This window comes from Chinchilla lanigera, unplaced genomic scaffold (assembly GCF_000276665.1).
Source record: "Chinchilla lanigera isolate Chin_1 unplaced genomic scaffold, ChiLan1.0 scaffold00055, whole genome shotgun sequence".
Classification (NCBI taxonomy): Eukaryota; Metazoa; Chordata; class Mammalia; order Rodentia; family Chinchillidae; genus Chinchilla; species Chinchilla lanigera.
This window is the reverse complement of record NW_004955456.1, coordinates 13,317,716-13,343,497: the sequence shown is the minus strand read 5'-3', so window position 1 is coordinate 13,343,497 and position 25,782 is coordinate 13,317,716. Positions and strand designations below refer to the sequence as shown.

At 49.5% G+C, this 25,782-nt stretch overlaps 1 protein-coding gene across 3 annotated transcripts in view; it reads right to left on the bottom strand.

Moving 5' to 3' along the window:
- Nucleotides 1–25,782, bottom strand: part of LOC102014213 (general transcription factor II-I repeat domain-containing protein 2B) — a 41,287-nt gene that overhangs the window by 6,059 nt on the left and 9,446 nt on the right. Inside the window, exons 4-13 of one of the 3 annotated variants that reach the window (XM_005396734.2) lie at nt 25,328–25,466; nt 22,387–22,506; nt 21,694–21,877; nt 21,543–21,571; nt 19,410–19,464; nt 18,586–18,629; nt 16,909–16,986; nt 4,446–4,502; nt 1,950–2,045; nt 1,157–1,234 (exon numbers count right to left, since the gene is read on the bottom strand). In XM_005396734.2, coding sequence (XP_005396791.1) covers nt 1,157–1,234; nt 1,950–2,045; nt 4,446–4,502; nt 16,909–16,986; nt 18,586–18,629; nt 19,410–19,464; nt 21,543–21,571; nt 21,694–21,877; nt 22,387–22,506; nt 25,328–25,466 — 880 coding nt within the window. Of the gene's footprint in view, nt 1–1,156; nt 1,235–1,949; nt 2,046–4,445; nt 4,503–16,908; nt 16,987–18,585; nt 18,630–19,409; nt 21,119–21,542; nt 21,572–21,693; nt 21,878–22,386; nt 22,507–25,327; nt 25,467–25,782 lie in introns of those variants that run through there. The other 2 variants (XM_005396735.2, XM_013520535.1) reach the window with 2 other exon arrangements.

The window sequence follows — 25,782 nt, the reverse complement described above, 5'->3', positions numbered from 1 at the left end:
AGAAGGAAATATTTGTCATACTTAAAAACTTTATTCTGGGCTGGGGATGTGGCTCAGTGGTACAGGGCTTGCCTTACATGCACAGGCCTTGGATTCAATCCCCAGCACCACAAAACAAAAACAAAACAAAACAAAACAAAACAAAACAAAAAACACCTTTATTCTATTTGATTTAGAATACCTAAAACAAACATGTTTTAAAATCCAAGAGGCAATAAAATAGCATGTAGAAAAGTCTGTTTCACCCTTCTCCCAGTTCTCCAGCTTTTAGCCTGGAGTTGCTGTTATTAGATTTCTTCCTAGTTTCCAAATATAGCTTGCTTACAAACACACACACACCAAATAAAGCTTACAGTGGGCCCTCGAGTTACGACTGGCCTCTCATGCAAACAACTTGGGTTATGACCAGAATTTTAGTTTTAACTACGACCAGAGTCTTGAGTGAGGACCCAAATGCCAGGTGCTTGTGCTTCCAGACGGTCTCAGATACAGATTTAACCCTTAAAAGTCCCAGAAGGACCATCATGACAGGAACATTACAGCACAGTGTCCTCTCCTGCGCGGGGTTAATGAGGAATCCTGGGCTGATGGCTCTCTGAGGACATGAGAGCTGCCTGTGTGCAGGAGAGAGGCTGTGAAGGCTGTGTGCTGGGGTCTGAGTCTTGGACTGACAACCTGAGTTACAGCCCTCGGAACGAACGGCGGTCCTAAGTCAAGGGTCCGCTGCATTTAAATAGGAGGGTTCTTTTGGGGATGCGGTCAGGGGGGTTCCAGGCATCAAACTCAGGACCTTGCACTTGCCAGGCAGGCGCTGCGCTGCTGAGCTAACTCCCTGGTCCCAAACAGGAGCGTATTTAATGATGGCAAAGAATCAATTTCCCCTCTGTGGCCAATTCTGATTCCGCAGCAGCGGGGTGCAAGGCGGGAATGGTTTCCTGTGATGCTGGGCGCGGCCGGGAGAAACTATCTGAGTGGGGGGGAGGGAGATGAGCGGGATATCTGGGCGCATTTTATGTCCCTGAACTGCCATTCCTTACTCGTCAAGGGGCACGAAGGCAAAATGACACCTCCGAGAGGTGAACCTGCGTCGCCAAGGGGTTAAGACAGAATGAAAACTGTAAAGGAAATTCTGACCAAGCCCAGTGCGCGCCCCTACCTGGAACGGTCACCTGCACGATGTTAAGCTCTTCCACGCCCGACGCAGAAGGTGTGCCGCTGGATGGAGTTGTGTTTCCTTAAAACGGAAGTTGAAGTTTAGAATTTACAGGAAGTGAGGCCAGTTCTCTAGAAATGTCCGAGTGGCACTTGGATCGGGGGCCAGGCCGTAGTTTTTCCTTTCTTTTCCAGTACTGGGGATTCGTACTGCGCTACATACCCAGCCTCCTCCCTCCTTGTTTTTATTTTGAGACACGGTCTCACTAAGTCACTAAGTTGCCCAGGCTGGGCTCTAATTTGCGATCCTCCTGCCTCAGCCTCCTAGAGGGCTGGGATTCCAGGTGTGGGCTACCACACCCAACCCAGCTTTCTTTTTTGCTTCATTGTACAGAGCATGGTTTGTCCCAGAGTGGGCTAGCGCTACTTTCCCGGGCTTGGTTATATTGCCTACAACATCCCACACCCAGGTCCTGATGGACACTCGGCCTGCTGTGCTGTATACACATGTACACACACACATGTACATGCACACACTAATCTCAACCCCTTCCCTACAATAATCCTTCAAAAAGAGAGCCGGGTGTGGTGGTGCACACCTGTAACCCCAGCACTCGGGAGGCTGAAGCAGGAGGATCACTGTGAGTTCCAGGCCAGCTGGGGCTACATAGTGAGTTCAAGACCAGCCTGAATTGCATAGCAAGGCCCTGTTTAGAAACAAACAAACAAACCAAAACCAAAACCAAGAAAAAAAAAAAAAAAAAAAAAAAAAGAAAGAAATGAAAACCACACTTTACCAGGTGAGTGAGACAAGGCTTTCGGCAACTGACCTTCGATTTTCACGTCACCTTCACAGTCCTCGTTGGTTTCTGAAGAGACCGGCTGGGTGGACTCTGGGGACAAAGCGACACTGGTCAGTGAGCAGTCTCCTCATGTCCCAGCGCTTCACAGCTCCCGGCCGCACGGCAGCTTAAAATAGGTCTTCTACACAACCAATCTACAGGGAATTGAACACTGTCAAGGGTGACAAGCAGCTCATCAAGGACAGTATCACTGGGGATTCTCGAATGAGGACAGGAGGAGATGGAAACTTCCAGATGTTACCACGTAAGGCCGCTGCCCACGCTTGTGGACAGAGTCCTTTAGTTTGGGGAACTGGGGTTGTGTGGTCACAGCGCTTTGTTGCTGTCACCGGAATTACTAAAACGAACAAAGCTGACTGCTGTGGTTAATACCCAGTTCCCCTCTGTCTCGCCAGTGACCCAGGGTGCGTCGCAGTGCAGGATCACCGCGGCCCCGTCCACACTTCGGGAGGTCGAGAATTACAGCTCAGGTGTGAAGCGCTACACACAGACAAACGGGAGGAGTAAATCCCAGGTGGAAGAGAGACAAATCAGCGGGGCGTGGTGGTGCACGCCTGCAATCCCAGCGCTCAGCAGGCTGAGGCAGGAGGATCACCTCCAGTTTGAGGCCAGTCTGGACTACAAAGTGAATTCACGGCCAGTTTGAGCTATGTAGCAAGACCCTGTCTTTTTTTTTTTTTTTTTTTTTTATCTTTTTGAGACAGGGTTTCCCTGTGCAGTTCAGGCTGGCCTTGAGCTCACTTTGTAGCCCAGGCTGGTCTTGAACTCACAATGATCCGCCTGCCTCAGCCTCCCGAGTGCTGGGATTACAGATGTGCACCACCATGCCTGGCTAAATTTAATTTTAATTTTATTTATTTTAACTTTTTTTTTTGTATCAGGAATCGAACTCAGGACTTGCTCTTGCCAGGCAGATGCTTATGCTGCTGAGCCATATCCCTGGCCCTTAAGACCCTGTCTTAAAAATACAAGAAACAAACAAAAAAGATAAACAGTATAGGATCCATGCCTCATGAGGTATTTAAGTGGTCAAATTCATAGAAACAGCAAGTAGGATAGTGACAGCCAGGGGAAGGAAGAATATATATTTTTTAAAAGCATAATGATAAAATAAACGAGAGTTAGTGACAGAGTTAGCTTGTCCTCTTGGGTTAAAGCCACTATGTTTAAAATGACTCATTTGGTGAGTTAAGAAACAATTCTAGCAGGGCGTGGTAGCGCACCCCTGTAATCCAGCACTCGGGAGGCTGAGGCAGGAGGATCGTTGTAAGTTTGAGGCCAGCCTGGACTATAAAGTGAGCTCAAGGCCAGTCTGAACTGCATACTGAAACCCTGTCTCAAAAAGACCAAAAAAAAAAAAAAAAAGAAACAATTCTAAAACTGGATGTTGTAGTCTCTTTCCCTGAACATAATCTATCACAACTTTTTTGGGTAAGAGAACCAAATTATTACCAAGGGAGCTGTTGGAAACATCTTCCACAATAAAGAACACCCCCAAATCAGCCTCGGGAGAATGTGCTTGGCTTTCGGGGAAACAATGAAATTGTTTTGGGGCTTTGCTTACTGGGAAGACAGATCTACCCCACCCCCACAGGAAGGTCATCTCCCCAGTAAATGCACAAGGCATGCCTTTAGGTTTGGAAAACAAATCTCCTCTACTAATTTTACCGTGGACATACATAAAGCCCTTTAAGAGTTCACGCTTAGGGGCTGGGGATTTAGCTCAGCAGCACAGCGCCTGACCGGCAAGCGCAAGGTCGTGAGTTTGATCCCCAGTAGTGGAAAACAAACAAACAAACAAACAAAAACTTCAAGCTTAGGTGCGTGTGGTAGCACATGCCTGGGATCCTAGAACTCTGGGAGGATGAGGCAGGAGGATCGTAAGTTTGAGTGCAGCCTGTGGAACTTAGCAAGACTTCCCCTCCAGATAAAAAAATAAAAAGAGTTGAAAATGTAAAGATGCACTTCAGTGCAAAGGCTGTAGTGTAGGTTCAATTCCCAGTTCCATGAAAAGAAAGAGAGAGTGAGATGCAGAGAGCTTGTTGTGTACTTGTGGCCCCAGCTACTCAGGAGGCTGAGGCAGGAGGGCCACTTAAGCCCAGGAATTCAATGCCAGCCCGGGCAACATACAGAAACCTTGTTTGGGGGCGGCGGGAAGAAAAGAAAAAAGGAAAGAAAGCAATAAACAATAAACAGCATTGGTACAAAGTGAAAGTCCATATCCAGGTGGTGTAAGTAGAATCACAGAACAGGAAAGCAAACGGGGTGATCAAGCCCTCAACGCTATTTCGTAGGACAAGGACTCAGCCAGTTTTCTAAGAAGACCTTTACGCCAGGAAGCCGCTGTCCTGACTTTCAAACACGCGTGTTTAAAAGAGCTTGTGCTCTGCAAACTTCTGGAAGCTCAGTTAGAGGCTTCCTGCTCCTAACCTTCCATGGGTGATTCCATCGCTCTGGCCTCCGCGCTGGTGGAGGAAGGGTGGCTGCCTGGAAGGGAGAAACACAGTAAGTGTCGAAGGGAGAGAGGCACTTTCAAAGAAGGCGTCGCACACAATTCAAGGCAGAGCCGGGAAATCCTGGCAACAAACCTCAAACAAGTTCCCCTTTCTGTGCTTTCTGTTATTTCCTGAGCGCCCTGGCATTTTCAGGCACGGGGCGGAGACAGTGTGAGGAAGCCACCGGAGTCACCCTGTCCACCCGCCTGCGCCCCCTGTTGGGTGTTCAGCAAATCGCAGCCGGGCTGGAATTCTGCGTACAAACTTTGCGGTGGGCACAGGTTAGGGTTAGGCTAACAACATCCTTGTGGAGCCACGGGGACATCATGACTTCTTTTAAAGTCATGCGTGGTGGCACCCAACTGTAAGCCCAGCAGTCAGGAGGCTGAGGCAGGAGGATCTCAGAGTGTTTAAGGCCAATCTGAGCTGCGTATTGAGTTCAAGGCCAGCCTGACCTACACGCCGAGACTTCGTTTAAAAAAAAAAAGCAACCAAGAACCCAGATTAACAGTAAGTCTTGCTTTTCAGACTTTCCACTAAGATGAAATATAGCACAATAATTCTTTACTGTCACCTTCAATCTAGTCATTGTTCAGTTTTCCCCACTTTCCTCATTATCTCACGAATGTTTTTGTAAAAAATACTTTATTTGTGCTTAGCATGAGTGAGGCGCAATCCTAGCACGCATGTGCATATGTACATACATTTTACTTGCAAATAGTTTTAAACATACAGAAAAAATGCAAACATAGAATGGTACAAGGAGCTACCTATCTTTTTTGTTTAAATTACACAGTGTTGACATTTACCCGGTTTTCTGGCCATGTCCCCTCCCTTCCTCCTTCCTGTCTCCTCTCTGTGAGGCACAGAGGGTGGAACACACACACACCTTTATCTTGTTTCCCAGCCACTGGAGGGAGAGACACACTCGAGGCGGCACGACTCTTTATTTCTAATGTGCTGCTTCAGGGCTACAGAAGCGACTCAGGGGCAGAGCGCTTGCCCAGCACACACAAGCCTCGGCTTTGGTCCCCAGCCCCGAAAACAAAACTAATAAAACGCCTCAGAATTGTACTTCAGGAGCCAGGCGTGGTGGCGCACGCCTGTAATCCCAGCACTCAGAAGGCTGAGGCGGGAGGATGCTTGTGAATTCCAGTCACCCTGGGCTACAAAGTGAGTTCAAGGCCAGCCTAAATGGCATAGCGAGACCCTGTCTCAAAGAGACTAAAATAAAATGGACTAAAATGAAATGAAATAAAATAAAATAAAACAAACTGGTCCCTGTACTTGAGTGATAAAGTCTGGCCCAAAGCATCCTCCATACGTAGTGAAACGTATCCTAACGATGTAAACAAGTTATAACATGATTTAAGCTTAGCCAAGCAACTGCAGGTCAGCCAACCACAGCGCTCAAGCTTCAGCCAATCACAGGCTACCAACTGATTCAACCAGTAGACACAAGGCAAATGCAGCCAATCAGGTTGTTTTTTACGTCCCTTCCTGCTTTTGGGTATAAATACACCCCAGACAAGACGCAGGGTGAAACGTTACAAACTGCTCTTTCTGCAGTGCTGTCTCAGCTTCTCTTGTGCAAAGGGATACATTTGACTACTCTTGGTTTTCCTTTTCCTGGGAGAAACTGTAAGACCGGGTAAATGCTCTACTTTTCTCAGTTTAGCGTCCATGACGGTTCCTGCGCGATCCGATCTTCCACCATCATGGCCGCAGAGAGGCTTTTCCAGCTCCGTGCCCTGCTCATCGCTCAGTCACCTTTGGACCCTCCACGGCACGCAGTAACTGTCCGTTTGCCGCGGGTTTGTCCAGATCGGCCCCCACGGAAAGCCATAGGCTGGGCCGCGGTCGGGCCTCACAGGCAGAGCACTTGCGTAGCATGAGCAGGGCCTTAGGTTCGATGCCCCGCACCTCCAAACAGTAACATCAAAAAAGACTCCTCGGCATGCTCTTCCATAAAACGGGTTTCCTTGTTTCCGCCTCTTTTCCTTGCAGTGGTCTGCTGAAACTAGGTCATTCGGGATGCTCTGGAGTTTACCGACTACCTACATCTTGATATGTTTCCATATGTGCCCGAATCTCCCACTTTTCGTGCCCGTGGCTAGTTTGATCGGTAGGCTGCCTCAGATTTACACTTGTTTCGGGGGAGAAGAGTCCTGGGCGGGGAGAGTGTATTATATTTCTGACCGAATCCTACCAGGAGGCGCATAATATCTCCTTTCCTTTCTGTGTGACATCAGCTAGGGACCAGGTCCTTCAGGACTCGTCATGGTGAAGTCCCCGTCAGGCTTTTGCAGCATGGTTTTAATGGCCATTGGTGATTACTGTGAAATGTATTGTTTCATTAGGGGTTGCAAGCCGGGTGTGGTGGTACACATCTATGATCCCAGTCCTTGGGAGGCTGAGGCAGGAGGATCGCCGTGAGTTTGAGGCCAGCCTGGGCTACATAAGGGAGTTCAGGGCGGGGGATATAGCTCAGTGGCACAAGCACCTGCCTGGCAAGCGCAAGGTCCTGAGTTCAATTCCTGGTACCAAAGAAAAAAGAACAACAAAAAAAAAAAAAAAAAAAAAAAAACACGGGAGTTCAAGGCCAGCCTGAACTCCGCAGCGAGATCCTGACTCCAAAAAAACAAAAACAAAAACCAAAAAAACCCTAAAAACATTACAGGTTGCAAAATGTTGACAGTACAGGACTTCTTTTTAAAAAGCTTTATGATTATTCTACATAATTCTTCCAGGGCAAGGAAAAGGAGGACTCTAGCACACTATTTTCTGTATTAGGTGACAGACTAATTCAAAATAAAATTTGTATTTTATTACTAGAGTATAAAATTGTATATTATATTATTAGAGTATAAAATTTTATAAAAATAAAATAATATCTGTCAGCAACAGAAAAAACCACTTCATTCGTGCTTTTCTTGTGTTTTTTTCCTTACTGTGCAGTGCAGACATGGACACTTAAATTCTAATATGAACTGTTTCTTCCAATTGGTGACAAAAAATAAGCCTGCTATATCTGATGTGGTGACGCACACCTGTAATCCTAGCACTCTGGGAAGCTGAGGCAGGAGGACTGCAAGTCTGCCCAGCCTCAATAACTTAGTGATTTAGTGAAATCTTGGCTCAAAAATAAACCAACCAACAAACCAACCCAAAACAAAACAAAACAAAAAAGGGCTGAAGATACACCTCAGAACAAAGGTCCTGCGTTCAATCCCATCCCCCAACAAAAACCAAAAAAACGCTGCCTATTTTCTTGTTTCCTGGGTTACAGAGCTTAAAATTGTGGGACTTAAATTTAGTTCCTATTCACATGACTGAAAATCACAGCAAATGAGGTCCTGAAAGGAAAAATCTGTCACATATTAAATTAGGAAATTCACTGGGTGTGATGGCACACACTTGTAATCCCAGCACTTGGGAGGCTGAGGCTGGAGGATCTCCATGAGTTAGTTTAAGGCCAGCCTAAACTACATAGTGAGTCTCAAATAACCAGTACATAAATAAATAAATAAAATAAGAATAAAGTTAGGGAACTCACAGGCAATATGATGTTCTAGGAGAACCCACAGCCTTGACCTCAGGGTGAACTTTCATTTACTTCCTAGTTCTCTAATTATTAGAGGAAAGTAGGAGGATTATGTATCTCCGTACACATTTAGTTTAAACTTCCTTTTCTCTTTCTAGCTTCTCGTCCTCAGTTTTGTTTATACTACAGGATGAGTCTCTCTTGTCTAAAATACTTGGGACCAGAAGTGTTTTGTTCTGGATTTCTCACTTTTTAAAAAAGATTTTGGAACATTTGCATATTCACAGTGAGATATCTTGGGGAGAGGAGCCAAGCCTGAACACTAAATTCATTTAGGCTTCGTATGTAATTTATACACACACACTGAAAGTTTTTGTTGTCATTGGTTGAAGCAAGGTTTTGCTATGTAGTTCAGGCTGGCCTTGAACTCACTGTGTAGCCCAGGCTGGCCTTGAACACTGCGATCCTCCTGCCTCTGCCTCCCAAGTGCTGGGATCACAGGTGTGTGCCACCACTATATGTCACTTTATACAACATTTTTAGTATGGCTGTGACTTGACTGTGACCGGTCATGTGAGGTCGGGTGTGGTATTTCCCACTTGTAGAACACCACCACTGAAATTTCCCCATTCTGGGTAACTTCAGATTTTATTTTGAATTTTCGTATTAGAGATGCTCAACCTGTAGGAACATTTATGGGAGGTTAACCCTGGTCACACTGGGAAGCAAGGAGCAGGAGGGAGGTGGAGGCAGAAGCTCCTGGTAAGATGAAGAGCGACAGGGGCGAGGGCCAATGCAGCCTGCCATGTCCGGCTGTCAACACACAGACCTTCTGTCCAGTTCAGCCAGTAATCTCCACACCCTGTTAGTCTACAACAGAGGAGCTACGGTGACACTAAAGACAGGTAACTTTTGTGTCTGACAGGCGGAAGTTTCTGTTCTGGTTTAGATCTAGAATGTCCCCCAGAGATCCACATGTTTGGAGGGGCGGGCATTGCGTGGTCATTTTTTTTGTTTTGGTACCGGGAATCGAACTCAGGACCTTGTGCTTGCCAGGCAGGCACTGTGCCACTGAGCTAGATCCTCTGGGTAGGGTGGGGAGGGGGAGCGTGCTTTGTAAGGTGATTTGATGTGAGAGCTCCGAGCTTAGTGCGTTGTTAGAAGGCGTGGCCTGGTTGGAGGTGGTCCCTGGGGGCGTGGCCTAGAGCCCCGGGCCCCACCCCTCAGTTTCCGGCACCCCCATGACGTCAGCACCTCTCCTCCGCCAGGCCCCTCCGGCGTGACTTCCTGCGGTGGAGCCAGCCCGCCAGGGACTGAAACCCCGAGCTAAAATAAACCTCTCCTTGAGTTGTGGGTGGCGGGGCTCCCAGCGCGGGGAAAGTGACTGAGACGCGTTGCTCTCTGAGAATCTGCAGACGGTTGACACTGACTTCAGGGCCAGGAAGGAAGCGGCCTGACCACGAGGGGGCGGCAGCGCGCACACTGCCTTTGGGTGGCCCTGCCCTGTGAGCTCAGAGGGTGGGACGCGGAGGGCAGGGTACCGGTGCGAGCTCTCACGGGCACCTCAGGTTGGGGTCTGCACAGCCCGGAGTGTGGCTGGCAGATGCTGGGTGCAGTTTGTTCAGGTGCACAATGCAGGCAGCCTCTAAACGACCGTAGATTCGTTTGTGGTTAAAAAAATTGAATGTGTCAAATTCTGAATATGGGCCTAGAGGTGGACTTGCCTAACATGCACGAGGACCTGGGTTCCGTCCCTAGCTAGCATGCCCCACCCCGATGGCAGGAGCAAGCTCTTTTTTTGGTGAGTTGGGGTCTCACTGTGTAGCCCAGGCGATCCTCCTGCCTCAGCCTCCCAACTGTTGGGATTACAGGGATGCGCTAACACGCCTGGCACCAGCAAACTCTTTTATCCTCTTTCTATACTGGGCATGAAATCCAGGGCTGTGTTCCCAGCCCTTATTTATTTTTCTGACACCGTCTCTCTGAATTTCTAAATAGCCCGGGCTGGAGCTGGACTTCCAGCTTTTCTGCCTCAGCCTCCCAGAGTGCTGGGATTACAGGCACACAGCATCACACTTGGCAAGTTTTTAGTTTTGATGAAGTGCAGTTTGTCTGCTTTTTGTTTTGGTTGCTTGTGGTTTCCATGTCATATCTAAGACATGCTTAATTAATTAAGACATTGCTTAATCCAGGGTCATATATATTAACACTTACACTTTCTTTCAAGAGTTTTATGGTTTTAGCTCTTTGCACATCTAAGTCTTTGATCATCTTGAGTTAATTTTAGTATATGGTTTGAGGTAGGGGTCCAAACTTACGTTTTTGCAAGTAGATATCCAGTTGCCCTAATACTTTTTGGGAAAAAAATGATTCTTTCTTCATCCACTTTTCTTGGTACTCCTGTTGAATTGGCTGTAAATGTATGGGTTTTATTTCAGGAGTGCCAGTTCTATTTAAGTGGTTTATATGTCTATCAGTGTTGCTAACTGTAGATTTTGTGGGGTTTTTTTTTGTTTTAGGTACCAGGAATTGAACTCAGGACCTTGTGCTTGCCAGGCAGGGGCTTGTGCCACTGAGCTATATCCCTGGCTCTACTGTAGTTTTATGGTAAGTGTTTTGTTTTGTTTTGTTTTTGGTGGCTCTGTGGGTTGAACTCAGGGGATTAGCATAGACTTTTTACAACTTTTTTTTGAGACTGACTCTCACCAAGAAGCTATCTTGCTCAGCTGGGCTCAAACTTGGAATCCTCCTGCCTCAGCCTCCTACAGTGCTGAGAATGTAGGTGTGCATCACCACACTAGGCTTGTACAGTTGAAGTCAGGAAGTGTGAGTCTCCCAACTTTGTTCAAGATTGTGGTTGATTCTTCACAGTCCCTTCATTTCCATACATGTCTCAGGAAACTTCCCACCCATGTGCACAGGAAGCCTTTTCATTTAGATCCTCTTGTATTTCTTCGACAACATTTTATAGTTTCAGTCTATAGGTCTTACATGTTTTGGTTAAACTTAATCCTAAGTATTTTATTCTTTTTGATGCTATTATAAATAGTTGCTATAATTTCATTTTTATGTTGTTCATTGGTAACAGATGGAAATTTAGGCTGGGGCTGAGTATGGTGGTGCATGCCTACAGTCCCAGCATTTGGGAAGCTGAGGCAGGAGGATCACCCCAAGTTCTAGGCCAGCCTGGGTTACATAGTGAGTTCAGGGCCATGGCTGGACTACATAGCGAGACCCTGTCTCAAAAAACCAAAATAACAGCAAAATTAGGATAGGGAGTATAGCTCATGATACAGCATACAGTTAGCAGGTGTGAAGCCCTGGATTCAATTCCCAGAACAGAAAATATAATTGATTTTCTTTTTGGGTGGGCGGCAGGGATCGAACTCAGGACCTCATGCTTGCCAGGCAGGCACTGCACCACTGAGCTATCCCAGCCCCTATAATTGATGCTTTATATAATCTTGTACCTTGCAACTTTACTAGGCTCATTTACTTGATCTGCTCGCTGTGTGTGTGTGTGTGTGTGTGTGTGTGTGTGTGTGTGTATTCCTTAGGGCTTCCTCAGTACAGGGTCATGTCATCTCCAAACAGAGATAGTTTTCTTCCTTCCTTCCCAATTGAGAATTTTTTCCTCACAAAAAGGCTAGAACCTCCGGAACAATACTGAAGTGGCCGGAAGAGACATCTTGTCGCATTCCTGACGGGGCAAAGCTTGCAGTCTTTCACTCCCATTAAGTGTGACACTGGCTCTGATGGGGGGCCCCCGCCTTCTGCCTTGGGTCACACAGAGTGAAGAGAAATTGTCTTGGAGTGTATATAAAGCATACGCTATAGTTCATATATGTAAACAATAAAATTCCCTTTATTTTCCATGTTTTTACTATAACATTAAAAAAAAAGAAGACAATAGAGACATAAACTATTAGGATATTTGACTTCATTTTTGTTTTGTTTTTTGGTTTTTCTCCGGTACCAGGAGTCGAACTTACGACCTTGCGCTTGCCAGGCAGGCGCTGTGCTGCTGAGCTAAATCCCCAGCCCCCTGACTTTGTTTTTGTGAAGTGAATACACGACTGTCTGGTTCGATGGAACCAATTCTTAGTGAGTTCTCAGGGTGCTTGTTAGAAGTTTTTGATCTGGCTGGGGATGTAACTCAGTGGCACGGTGCCTGCCTGGCCAGTGCAAGATCCTGAGTTCAATTCCCAGTACCAAAAAAAACAAAGAGAGAAAGAAAGAAAATGTGATTCCCCCCAATTACAACATTTTTAAAAGATGTTTTTGATCTAATTTTACTGTTCACAAGCTTCACTGCCAAAAATATTTGTTCCCAAATGTACATACTGCCCCTGCCAGAAGCCATGACATAAATAAGGTGTGATTATGAAGCAAGGGGTATTTTAGTGTCTTAGAAAAGCCTAGTAAAGAGACATGGTCAAATTTTTCTTTGAGTTTTGCCAACTCTATAGATCCCATTTGGTTGGATTCCTTTTTTTTTTTTGTATCAGGACTTGAACTCAGGACCTTGTACTTGCCATACAGATCCCATTTGAAAGTTCACAGGTAAGATATTTATGTTGACTCAAAACAGAGTCACAAATACAAATGTGCAAAAAAAAAAAAAATGATGATATTTTTGGAAATTTTGAAACAGGTTCTAAAATTCCTTTGTCAAAATGGAAATTATTTTACAAACTAACACAAGAAGTTAAACTTTAACAATGACAAGGGGTGAGTGAAAACATGTTGAATATTCAGATTTTAAAAAATTATTACAGTAGCTGGGCGTGGTGGTGCACACCCATCACCCTAGCACTTGGGAGGCTGAGGCAGGAGGATCGCCATGAGCCTGGGCTACATGTTGAATTCAAGGCCAGCATGGACTCCGCAGTGAGACTTTGTCTCTAAAGAATCTTATGGTAGAAGACACATTGCTATGTCCCCGCCCCCAAGTCTTCCCCATGGCTTGGAACACATCCCATCCTCCTTGCCCCTTTCTGCAGCAGTTCTGGAGTCCTCTTTCATGAGTGTCATTAGTTGCACTGTTATGGTGGCCTTGATGTCTTGAATTGACTCAAAGCATTTCCCTGTTGCAGTCCCTTTCACTTTGGGGCGGAGCCAGAAGTCACACGGTGCCAGGTCCGGTGACTAAGATGGAGGGGACACAGCGTCATGCTTTTACAGCCTGCCTGTCACGCGTCACTGAGCAGCAGCGTTCGCTGTATTTCGCCACCTCATAAGGACACCCGGAGGGCTCCAGAGCGGCGTCAGAGAGCGGCAAGCTCGCGGGGACGAGCGTGCGAAGGAGGGGGAGGGTTTTGGGGGCTTGTTGGCAAGGTGGCTTTTACCGTAATGTTTTTTAATTTAAGCGTTCACGTGCATTTTGATCACGGTGGTAAATAAGAAAATGTCCACGAGTGCTCCGTAACAGCAGGCGTGCGTCCTCAGGGCACGCGCATGCGTGGGTGAGGAGCTGCCTCACACTCGCCCAGCTGCGCTCCCATTAGGCTGTGCGCGGCATGTGGGAGGCAGAGTCAGCTCAGTGCCCTCCACAGCAGACCCTGGCCGCCCACACAGCCCGCGCTCCAGCATCCTGCAGTTTTTTGTTTGTTTCTGAGACAAGGTCTCACTATGTAGCCCGGGCTGGCCTCGAACTGGCAGCGATCCTCCTGCCTCAGCCTTCAGAGTAATCACGTGCTGGGATTACAGGCGTGCGCCACCATGCCCAGCGACCATGTGGATTTTGTCCTTTATTCTGTGAACACGCAGTGTTCTCTGATAGATTTCTGTATGTTGACTCGGCTTACATCCCTGGGGTGGAACCCAGTTGGTCGTGAGGTACGTCCCTCTTTGTTAGGTTCCTCTGCTGGCACTTTGTTCAGGATCTCTGTGTCAGTATTAGGTGACATTGGCCTGTAGTTTTGTTTTCTTCTCTTTGTATATCTGTGTTTGGTTTTGGCAGAAGAGTAATTCTGGCATTGTAGAATGAGTTGGAAAGGGTTTCCGCCTCTTCTAGCTTTTGGAAGTTTGGAAAGGATTGATGTTAAATTTTTTTTTTATCCGTGTTGGGGATTGAACCCTGGGACACTCTACCACCCAGCTACATTCTCAGCTCTCAGCCCCATCTACAAATTTTGAGACCAGCTCTCACTAAGTTACTCAAACTAGCCTCAAACTTGCTATCTTCCTGCCTCAGCCTACCAAGCAACTGGTGTTGCAGGTGTGTGCAACTGGGCCTGGCTATGTAATTCTTCTTTTACTTTTTGATTTGTTTTGTTTCTGTTTTCTGAGACAGGGTCTTGCTGTGCAGTGCAGGCTGTCCTTGAACTTGTGGCACCCTCCTGGCTCAGCCTCCCAAGTGCTGAGATTACAAGGGAGTAATCACACACCTGGCTGTAATTCTTATTTTATTTTATATTTATTGGGGAGGGGATTTGAGACAGCGTCTTGCTATGTAGTTCAGGCTGGCCGTAAACTCACTATGTAGGCCAGGCTGGCCTTGAACTCATGGCAGTCCTCCTGCCTCAGCCTCCAGAGTGCTGGAGTTACAGGCGTTCATCACCACACCCGGCTGTAATTCTTATTTTAATGCTAGATAGGAAGCATAAGTAAAGTGAGCTGGCCTTGGGCTTTTATTTGTGGGAATTTTACTGACTCCTAATTAGAACTTCTTTATATGACTATCCAAATTTTCTGTGCTGATTTAGCACTATGTCCATTTCATCAGGGGGATTTACCTCACTGGCATACGGGCAGCCACGGTACTTGTGGTCGGCAGGACAAGTCGGCCCCAAGAGCTCCAAAGCTGGGGCTACGTGTCTTGTCATGTCCGTGAAGTGGGAGTCACCTTGCAGATGGGGTGCAGCTTGCGAACCAGTGGGGCTCCCGAGAGGCAGGCGCCCCGTTACCCGGGTGACGCGGTGCAGCCAGGGAGCCGCTCACACCGGGAGACGGCAGCGCGAGAGGGAAGGCGATGTCGTGTTTGCCCTTGTGCCTCTGCGCCCTCCCTCCCTCTGCGCCCTTCCTCCCTGTTGAGCAGGCCGCTCCCCAAGTCATGCTTGCGACACCCTGAGAGCAGGGCAGAGCCGGTGCTGGTCACCAAGCACTTTGTAGGTGCTGCCTCTGTAGGTTTAAAATTCTTTAAGTAATTAAAGAATATATGAGAGGGCGTGGTGGCTGGCACATGGAGGCTGAGGCGGCAGGGTGGCTTCAAGTTTGAGGCCAGCCTGGGCTACGCAGTGGGACCCTGTCTCAAAAAAAAACTAAAAAAAAAAAAAAGAAAAGAAGTACACGCAAACATATATATGAAAACATTTTTTGTTTGTTTTCAAGCAGGGTCTCATTGTGTGGTTCACTCGATCTTCCTGCCTCAGCCTCCCGAGTGCTGGGATTATAGTGCTGCACCACACCGGGTACCATGTATTTAGCCTGAGTGTTTCCCAAACCCGCAGTGCTCCGGAACCCTCTCTCTGATGTCAGAGCGGTCCACATTGCTGCTTTGGCATCAAGGACGAAGATGCTCCGCACCACGTGTGCTCAGAGAAGAGCCCTCAGGTAGCTCTGTTGTTCCCACAGCACGCAGGAGAAAGGCGGGAGCCCCCGTTTCCCTGCACGTGCGACCTCCCCCCCTCTCCCTGCCTCTCCCGCTTCTCGGCAGTGCCGGGTGGGGTGGAGCTGCACGCGGAGGCCCTGGCTTTCATTCCGCGGACCGCAGCGCTCTCTTGGCAGTGCTGGGGATGGAACCCACAGCCTCCTGCACGCAGGCCACGCTGTCCTGGAGCTACATCCCAGGCCTTTCTGGAATGTCTCACTGGACTTTGGGTGTTTAGCTCAGCTCCTCCTGGGCACCACTGCCTGCTTTATTTATTATCTATTCGTTTTGCAGCTCGGGGATCCAGCCAGGGGTCGTTCATGCTGGGCAGTGGTCTACCATGGAGCTACACCTTGAGCCGCCTTCCTGTGTCATTCTCTCTCAAAAAATAAAAGAGAGGGGGCTGGGGATTTGGCTCAGTGGCAAAGCACCTGCCTCGCAAGCGCAAGGTCATGAGTTCGGTTCCCGGTACCGGAGAAAAACCAAAACCAAAAAATAAATAAATAAATAAAAGAGAATGACTGAGGTGTACATACCTAGTCAGCTCATTTTTAAAGTATTTTCTTCGGTGTCAGATGAGGACACATCGTAATGTTTTTTGTTTGTTTTGGTGGTGCTGGGGATCGAACCCAGGGCCTTGTGCGTGCAAGGCAAGAGCTCTACCACTAGGCCAAATCTGCAGCCCAGCCATTTCATTCCTTAACTGCTACCCTCGGGAGCAGAATCAACATGAATACTAACTTTTTTGGACTGGCATTGAATCCAGGGCCTTCACGCTGAGCTCCATCCCCAGTACTTCTGAAACATTTTTAGACTGAGGCAGGGTCTCACTGAGTCATTAAGTTGCCCAGGCTGGGCTCGAACTTGTGATCCTCCTGCCTCAGCCTCCCAGAGTGCTGGGATTCCAGGTGTGCACCTGGCTGTATCTGATTTGAATTTCTAAGCTGTCATGTCCCTAACACTGTCTCACTCACAGGGCAGCCTGGACGGGAGTGGATTAAGTGGGAAACACAGTAGAACACAAAAGAAGTTTTTAATAAACAAACACAAGTGAAAACACTCCCTGCGGTACCTCCACAGAGCAACAGCCGGGCTGGGCTACCCGGCACCTAGCATAGCACTGGAAGGTCTTTTGCCCCGAGCGACGGTGTGCTAGCCCCTCGCTCACAGGCCCAGTCAGATCTTTCTTCCTCTCTGCCAGTGGGGTGGTCGTTACGATCTCTCATCACGAATAACGTTTGGAGAAAACTCGAAAACAGTTACCTGGCGTGCTGTACTGATAGTAATGGGGGTCTTCGGCTTCTTTCTTGACCGTCACAGCTTCTGTCTTCAGGGAAATACCTTCGAACACAACAGAAATGGCACACTTAGAGGAGAGGCTGGCCGGCTCCCCACGCACAAGCCACTGCACCCCGTGGGCCAGGCTCACAGCCACACCTCAGCCTGCGGAGACCCTGTGCCTCAGCCGGTCCGTGCCTTCCGTGCGCCTTATCAAGATAAATAAGGGAGCAGAGATCATATAATACAAATGTTTAGTATATTTACTTTTTTTTTGTTTGTTTGAGACTGCCTGGGCTGGCCTCGAACTCACAGTGATCCTCCTGCCTCAGCCTCCTGAGTGCGGGGATTACAGGTGTTTGCGACGTCGCCCGGGTTACAAATACCTTCTTTAAACCACGGTGTCTGGCCGGCCGTGGAGGTGCTGCCGAAGTGTGCAGCACTTTAGCTTTTCGTCCTTATTTTTTGGTTTCTGAACTTTCTGCCTTTAATGCGTTCAGTGCTTTCCCATCCCTAGGTCGAACTTTTGAGATTTCAAAGCATTTTCCATCCTTGGCCTTTCCCTCCAGTCCTGCCGGTTCCTTTTTCAGGAGCAGGATGGGCATCAACTATCACCCACGGAGAGGGACTCGCTCCCCCCCACGCCGACCCAGCAGCATGACGTCGTGAGCAGAGGCGGGGGCAGGGAGAAGCAGCGAGCTATGTCAGGGATGCAAGCAGCTGCTCTGTCTGAGGTCCAGTTATCAGTCCGCGTGGGACGTAAGGCACTGTACTCATTTCAGATGGGGGCTGTAATTAAGTAGGGGCTGGGGATATGGCTCAGCGGCATAAGCGCTTGCCTGGCAAGCCTGAGGTCATGAGTTCAATTCCCGGTACCAAAAAAAAAAAAAATACAGCTGAAGTAATATTTTATCCACGAATAGATTGTCTTTCAGAACCTCTCAGTAGCTAGAACTTCCTGAACCAGGAGCTTTCAGTTCTAGATGGTTGGGTGGAACACAATTCCAGATCAAGCACCCCTAGTCTGAAAACCTAAAATAGGAAATGCTCCAAAATCCAAAATCATCTAAGTGCCGGCTTGACACTCTAACTGGAATATTCCTCACCTGACCTCATCTGAGTGATTACAGGGAAAACGCATATATGTTGGCCGGGTGTGAAGTTGCGTGCCTGAAATCCCAGCACTCTGGGAGGCTGAGGCAGGAGGACCTAAGTTCGAGTCCAGCCTGGGCAACTTATTGAGACCTTCTCCCACAATAAGAGATAAAAAAGGGGCTGGGGATGTAGCTCAGTGTGAAGGCCCTGTGTTCAATACCCAGTGTGTCAGAAAAAGAAAAAACAAGAAAGATGTTCTAAAAATACTATATAAAATGACCTTCAGGCTATATGTTTAAAGTAAAGATAAATTTCATTTTTAGACAGGTCTCTGCCTGAAACATCACTTGCTGTGTGTGCAGGGATTCCAACATTTGACAAAAATCCAAAATCTGAAACATGCTGCTTGCAAACACTTTGGATAATGGATACTCAACCTGTATTCTGTAAATGAGACCCGGTGCGGGCCAGTGAGGGTCTTGGGCCCCACAATTTTTTTAAAAAGTAAAACAGAGCAAAGTAGTCAACGGTAACTTGCCAGATGCTCTAAGAGCTCAGGGCACCTACCGGGGTCCTCCAGGGGTTCCGTTTTCACACTGACGGGGACACAGCTGCAAGGACAAGGGGACCCTGGTTAGGACTGCTGTGAGGACACGCAGAACCCAAGCCCTGGCCCGCCAGCTCGCCAAGCCCCGCGCCTACGCGACGCTGCCTGAGCTCTGCCGTCTGCCCGCTCCTTGCGTGTGACGGAACGAAAGGGGTCAGTTGTGTCATTTTGTAAGTCCTGTTGCGCTTTTGAAGGAAGACTCTTTCAAATAAGCAAGGGCAGCATATTTGCTCTTCATGTTGTACTTTAAAACGTTACTTCCCCCCCTTTTGTTTTATTTATTTACTTGATCATTTTATCTTTCTGAGACAGGGTCTCACTGTGCAGGTCAGGCTGGCCTTGAACTCACTCTGTAGCCCAGGCTGGCCTCGAACTCACAGCGATCTGTGTGCTAACACACCTGGCTCCCCTGCACTCTGAATGTTAAGTGCTTTCCCACCCTCTACAAACTATCACGGTCAGATGTGGAATTTGCCTTCCTCCCTCTGTCCCTCCCTCCCTCCCTCCGTCTCCGACCCCCCGGGGATTGACACTACATTTGATCTTAGCCAAAAGGCGGAGAAGTGATGCTACTGGGGATTGAACCCAGGGCTACTGAACTGCACTACTTTCCCAGCCACCCCCTTTTTTGTATTTTTAATTTGGGGACAGGGTCTCATTAAGTTGCCCAGCCTGGGCTTGAACTTGTGATCCTCCTGTCTCAGCCTCCCAGAATGCTGGGATGGCAGGAGTGTGCCTCCCCACCTAGCTCAGACGGGGAATTTATTTATGATTTATTCTTTACCTTTCCTTTGGTGATAGCATGGACCTCTCAGCGTCTGTCACTGTCTCACGGCTGCCTGTGAGGCGTAAAAAGACACACACACAAGTCCTCCTGGCCCCGACACATGAGCAACATTCAGTGACACGTTAAAAAACAAACATGGAGAAGAGAGAGCGCCCAGCACGGCTGTCATGGGCCGGGAACCTGGAGGGGCACAGCCAGAGGCAGGTGTTCTGGGGCCTGGCTGTCTAGCCCAGGCTGGCCTTGAACTCACGTTGATCCTCCTGCCTCAGCCTCCCCAGTGCTGGGATTACATGCATGCGCAGCACACCCAGCTCTTTGGTGATATTTACACAGCGTTTACACTGTGGATTCGGTGTTGTGAATCCTGTAGGTGGGGGTACTGTGCTGTCTTATGCTCACTACTACCGTGACAGAATTCCGTAGTGTAGGCGCGAGTTACCCCGGGTGACAGTCATTCCCCTCCCACCACGGTGGGCCTCTCCTTTCACGTGAGCTGGGGACTAAGGATTCAGGGTGGCTCCAGAAATGGGCTCAGCCCACAGCCCAGGAGCCCCGAGCTGGACAGCACCCTCTGTCCCCAGGCCGCCCTGGAGCCGTGGGCCCCACCCGCTCCTCAACCCGTCCACCTCGCATGATGCCCTGAGCCGATGTCCCGGGCTCGGCTGGGGTTCCAGCTGCGTGCCAGGAGGACCAGAGGAAGTAAGAGCCGGGGCAGCCGGACTCCGGGCTCCGGGCACACCTACTCTTCGGAGACGGGGGTCAGACACCGCGAGGGGCTCTGGGGCCGCCATGGCCCGCAGTGCTCAGCCAGATGGCTTTCTGGGAACCGTCAGGGCTTCCCCAGAGAACCAACCGGTGGGGTTCCGCTGGTCTCAGCCTGCTCCTCTGTGACCCCCTTTTCTGCAGTGCTGGGGATGGGGCCCAGAGGCGCCTCACCGCTGAGTCGGATCCCCCGCCCACCCCCACCCCTTTGGAGACAGCATCTGCCTATGATACACAGGCTGGGCTCAAACCGCGATCCTCCTGCCTCAGCCTCCCACACAGCTGGATGACAGGCGACGGCTCCCGTGCCCGGCTTGTAGTAGGTTTGGAGATGGACGTGTGAGGCGTCCAGCTGTGTTCTTGTTCCAGATTGCTGCGGCTACACAGGGCCCCCTGGTTTCCAGATGAATCTCAGGAGTCTTCTGGTCCGTGGAAACAGGAAGTCTTTCCATTTACTCAGACAGCTGGCTCGGATTCTGTGAAGCCCTCCCGCCGAGCTTTCCTGCACTGCCCAGGGCTCTTGGGGACCGTCCTTCTGCAGCCAGCCCAAGAGCAACACGGCCCTCCCTCTCCTCTCCAGAATCTTGGGCACAGGGCCACAGCCCAGGTCCCTTCCCAAGGCCAACAATGCCTGGCCCTGGCTCAGCGGGGACTCAGAGGCCACACGGGGACCCCCAGCACCCGTGCACTTGGTGACACGGACAGGGCGGGTTTCACTCTCCTCCCTGGAATGGATGTAGACGCTCCAGGGAAGGGGCTGGGACAGAGCCTGAGTCCCTTTCTCTTACAAGTCCCCTAGAGACACCTGCCCTGCCCTGGACGCCAGAGGTCACCTCCTCAATGAGGAGAATGCAAAAGATGTGCCCAAGCAGCCGGGTGTGGTGGTGCGTGCCTGCAATCCCAGCACTTTGGGAGGCTGAAGCAGGAGGGTGGCAAACTGTAGCCCGGCCTGGGCAACTTAGCAATTTCATGAGACCTTGTTTCAAAATAAATAGTAAGAGCTGGCGTGGTGGTGCACACCTGTAATCCCAGCATTCGGGAGGCTGGGGCAGGAGGACTGCTGTGAGTTTGAGGCCAGCCTGGGCCAGGACATGAGTTCAAGGGCAGCGTGAACTACAGAGCGAAACCCTGACTCAAAAAAGACACACACACACAAAATAATAATAATAATAATAATAATAATAATAATAATAATAGTAATAATGATAATAATAAAGGGCTGGGGATGTAGCTCAGTGCAAGGGCCCTGGGTTCAACGCCCAGTAGTAGAAAAATAAAATCCAAGCTGGGCCCAAGCATGCATACTGATGAGGGGCGGGGGGCGGGGCAGCTTCGAGCAGCCACCAAGGAGGCCGTGCGGTCACTTACCCAGCTGGCTCTCCGCGCCCAGGAACGGCCTGCCGGAAACCCAGCACAGTTAGCGGCGGCACACCCGTGTGACAGTCGGCAGATACATGAGCGGGAGCAGGCACAAAGGAAGCACGGCTGGGACGGCCCCGGGGAGTGGGTGGGGGGTCACCTGTTTATGACGAAGGAAATCCCTGCTTTGTGCTCCAGGACCCTCTGGAGCGTGGGGAGATCGTAATTGTCAGGGTGCTGCAAGGGAGCGCCCTCCGGAAGTCCCCGCACCACCACGGCCGCCGGGTCCCGCAGCATCTGCTCGTAGGGGACGGGCACCATGGTCGTCGTCCCCAGCGCTTTACCTACAAGAGGGGCGAATGGCTCTCAACGGCCTGTGCTTAAGATCCACAGCCCGCGTCAGGCAGTGTCGTGAACACAGGTGGCGGCCGTGGCTGTGAAGGAGCCGGGCGTGGTGGCACACTTCTAATCCCAGCACTCTGGGAGGCTGAGGCAGGAGGATCACAGGGTAGAACCCAGCCTGGAGAAGGTGGCAACACAGCAAGACATTGTCTCAAAAGTAGAAAGGTCTGGAGGTATAGCTGAGTGCCAAGGCCCTGGGTTCCCTCCCCAGCCAACCTGCAGCAATAAATAAATAAAACTGCGCTGGCCACGGCAGGGGGCGCCCTGAGGTGGGATCAAGGAACGACATCTGACCAACGGGGTTCACGTGGGTTGGAGGGGACCACGCTGCTCTCCACAGAGCACTGGGGACTGGCTCGCGTCGCCGGGTGCAGATGAGGATGAAATGCTGGCTACGCCCGGCACAGCCGCGCTGACGCCTCAGAGACCGCCGCGTGGACGCGGACGTTACCGTAGCACAGGCCGAAGAAGTCCTCCACTGCCTTCCTGAGGGTCTCCTCCTCCCCCGAGCCGACCTGCATCCCGCCGGCCGCGCACGGAGGCTTCTCCTCACCGAGCCCTTCCGCAGCGCCTGCAAGCGGGAGAGAGACGGGGTCAGCAGCCTGCGTGGGTCTGCACTGTCCCCTTCCCCAGGCCTGTGTCGCTGCTATGGACACGAAGAAGGGGAGAAAAGGAATACACATGCAGGGAGTGGGGACGCACGCGTGTCATCCTAGTACTCTGGGAGGCTGAGGCAGGAGGATCGCAAATTCAAGGCCAGCCTGGGCAATTTAGTGATTTAGCGAGACCCTAAATAAAAAAGGGCTGGGGACGTGGCTCAGGGCAAGGCACTGGGTTTAAATCCCTGGAACTACAAACCCAAACCAATGTGATCAGCCTGGGGATGCAGTCTCATTTTTAAAGGTGCACATGTAATGTCTGCCACTGTAAGTGAGGCGCTGAGCCGTACATTAGGTCTTGATAAGTTGAGAAGGACTAAGATTATACAGAGCACTTTTACAGACTACAGTGGGATTTAACCAGAAGCCAAGAACTGAAAAAGTCCCCATATATTGGGAAATTAAACAGCAGGCTTCCAGATAACCATAGGTCAAAAAGAAGTTCCTAGGGATGTGGGAAATTATTCTGAACTAAGTAACAGGCAAACACAATGTGTTGAAATCTGCAGCGTCAGCTAACATTGTAACTTTAGTGTACAAAGTAGACAGCCAGTGACCTAAGCTACCCTATCAAGAAGCTAGAGAAGCCGGGCATGGTGGCGCATGCCTGTAATCCCAGGGAGGCTGAGGCAGGAGGATCGCTGAGAGTTTGAGACCAGCCTGGGCTACAAACTGAGCTCAAGGCCAGCCTGAACTGCACAGCAAGACTCTGCCCGCCCCCCGCCCCCTCAAAAAAAGGAAGCTAGAGGAAAGCAAAACACTTAAACTCAAAAGAAAATTCAAGTAGGGAAATAATAAAGAGCAGAAATAAATCACAAAGAAACTAAAGAATAAGGAAAAATCAACAAAGCCAAATGTTGGCACATTGGAAAGAGAAGCAATGTAGACAAATCTTTGGCAAGACTGATTAAGAGAAAGAGAAAGCGCTGTCAAAAGCCAGGCCACCTCAAGAGGAGCTGCCCTAAGAAGCCCCCTGGGCCATGCCCTGACTGTAAAGATGACCACTAGAAGTCAGACTGCCCTCTGAAGCGAAGGCCCCAGAGCTCAGACCCATCCTACCAGCTGGTCCAACAGGAATGAAGGGGCCCGGGGCATACTCTGTCTTCTCCCTCTGACCAGACCGTTATCTTCAAGGAGGAGCCCTGCGTAATCATGACTATAGAGGAAAAGGTAAACGGCCTATTGCTGGACAATGGTGCTGGTCTCTCGGTCCTTCTTTTCAATCCTGGCCTTCCTTCCAGCCGTCACACCTCAGTGAGGGGAGTCACTGATGAGGAGGTAATCTGCTATTTTTCACAACCATCAGGCTGTAACTACTTGCTAGATCTCTCTTGCATATCTTTGTTTTCCTGAGAAACCACTTTGAAGATACCACCATGTATTACAGCAGCCATTGATAATTTCCTAGCAATCTGTCCATAACTCTGTAATGTTTCTATTGTTCCTATGCTATTTCGTAAATGGATGTCTGTTTATTACTACGTGTTTCCTACAACCACCGCTGAGAATAGCCAATGCTTATTTAATTAAAAAAAAAGAAAAAGAAAGAAAACACAAATTATTAGTACCAGAAACAAATGCGGAGACATAGTTATAGATCCTCTACAGCAGACATTAAGGTAATAAAGAGGAGACACTGGGGCTGGGGATTTAGCTCAGCGGCAAAAAGCGCCTGCCTGGCAAGCGCAAGGTCGTGAGTTCGGTTCCCGGTACCGGAGAAAAACCAAGAAAAAAAAAAAAAAAAAAAAAAAAAAAAAAAAAAAAAGAGGAGACACTGTAAAGTGGGGTGGTGCCAGGGCGGACAGGAGGCCCTGGGTGGAGAGCGACTTCTATGCAGTGGAATTTCACACACGCACACCTATCTGCCAACAGTGTCTTCCTGTCCTGCCCTGAGGAGGGTGAAACTGCTTAGTCCTAGCTTAGTTCTCAGCAGATGCCGCAGAGGGAGAGACCCTAACCCTAAAGTGTGTAAGTTTTCGCTGGGTGTGTTGTACGCCCTTTCCTTCTGCAGCCTTTGCTTCCTTTTTGTGAGATTTGAGAGAAATTGGGGAGCTTTAAATACTGCACTGACCCTGTCCCTTAATCCACGCCTGTCGTCCCAGGGCTCTGGGAGGCTAAGGCAGGAAGAACACAAGTTCAAACCCAGCCTAAGCACTTTGTGACTTAAGGAGAACTTGTCTTACAATAAAAATTAAAAAGGGCTGGGGATGTAGCTCAGTGCAAAGGTGCTGCGTTCAATCTCTGGTACCCCCCAAACGAACCAACCGAGGGAAGGAAGGTTGGCCGTACAAATGGTTATTAATAGAAAAGTAGGACCTTAGTTCTAACCGGCCCTGGAAGGGTTTTTCCATTTCTTTGGGAAGGACTAGGGGCGGGGGAGTACGAGGCGGAGACCCCTGCCTCGGCCTCTCGTGTGAAGCAGTGACTCCCCGGTCCGGCCAGGCAGAGCAGGTCCATCAGAACCACAAGACAGGAGCTGTGGTCTCACAGGGACGCGCTACACAGGTCTGGCCTGCAAACTTTCCTTTCCCCTTTGGTGCTTTGAGACAGGGTCTTGCTATGCAGTTCGTGCTGGTCTTGAACTCACTGTGTAGCCCAGGCTGGCCTCAAACTCTCAGTGATCTTCCTGCCTCAGCCTCCCTAGTACTGCATTACAGGGGTGCGCCACCATGCCCGGCTCTGCCCGCAACATCTGTAGGAAGTATGAGACGGGGAAGGCCTGTGAGCACCTACAGTATTTTGCAAAGTCTTTCTGCAGATCCGCTCGGGCGTTGACAAAGGCGCGGCCTCGCTCAGTGCCCACCACGAACACGTCTGCCTCGTACACGGCGACGCAGGCCACCTCGGCCTTGGACTTGGCCAGCTCTTTACACTGAAAGAGGAGCAGAACACGGTGTGTGGTGGACGGAGGTCCGCCAGACAGACAGACAGACGCAAAATTAGGACAAGCGCGAGTACTTGCTGAAAATGAGAAAAGTCACCAAGAAAAACATCGATCAGGGCTGGGGATTTAGCTCAGCGGCAAAAGCGCCTGCCTGGCAAGCGCAAGGTCGTGAGTTCGGTTCCCGGTACCGGAGAAAAACCAAAAAAAACACTTATCAAACTAGCAAGAATTAAGAAATTCAGCAGAAAATAAAGACAAAGAAAATCGATAATATATATACTACTGAGTGATGTTCACGCTTTTG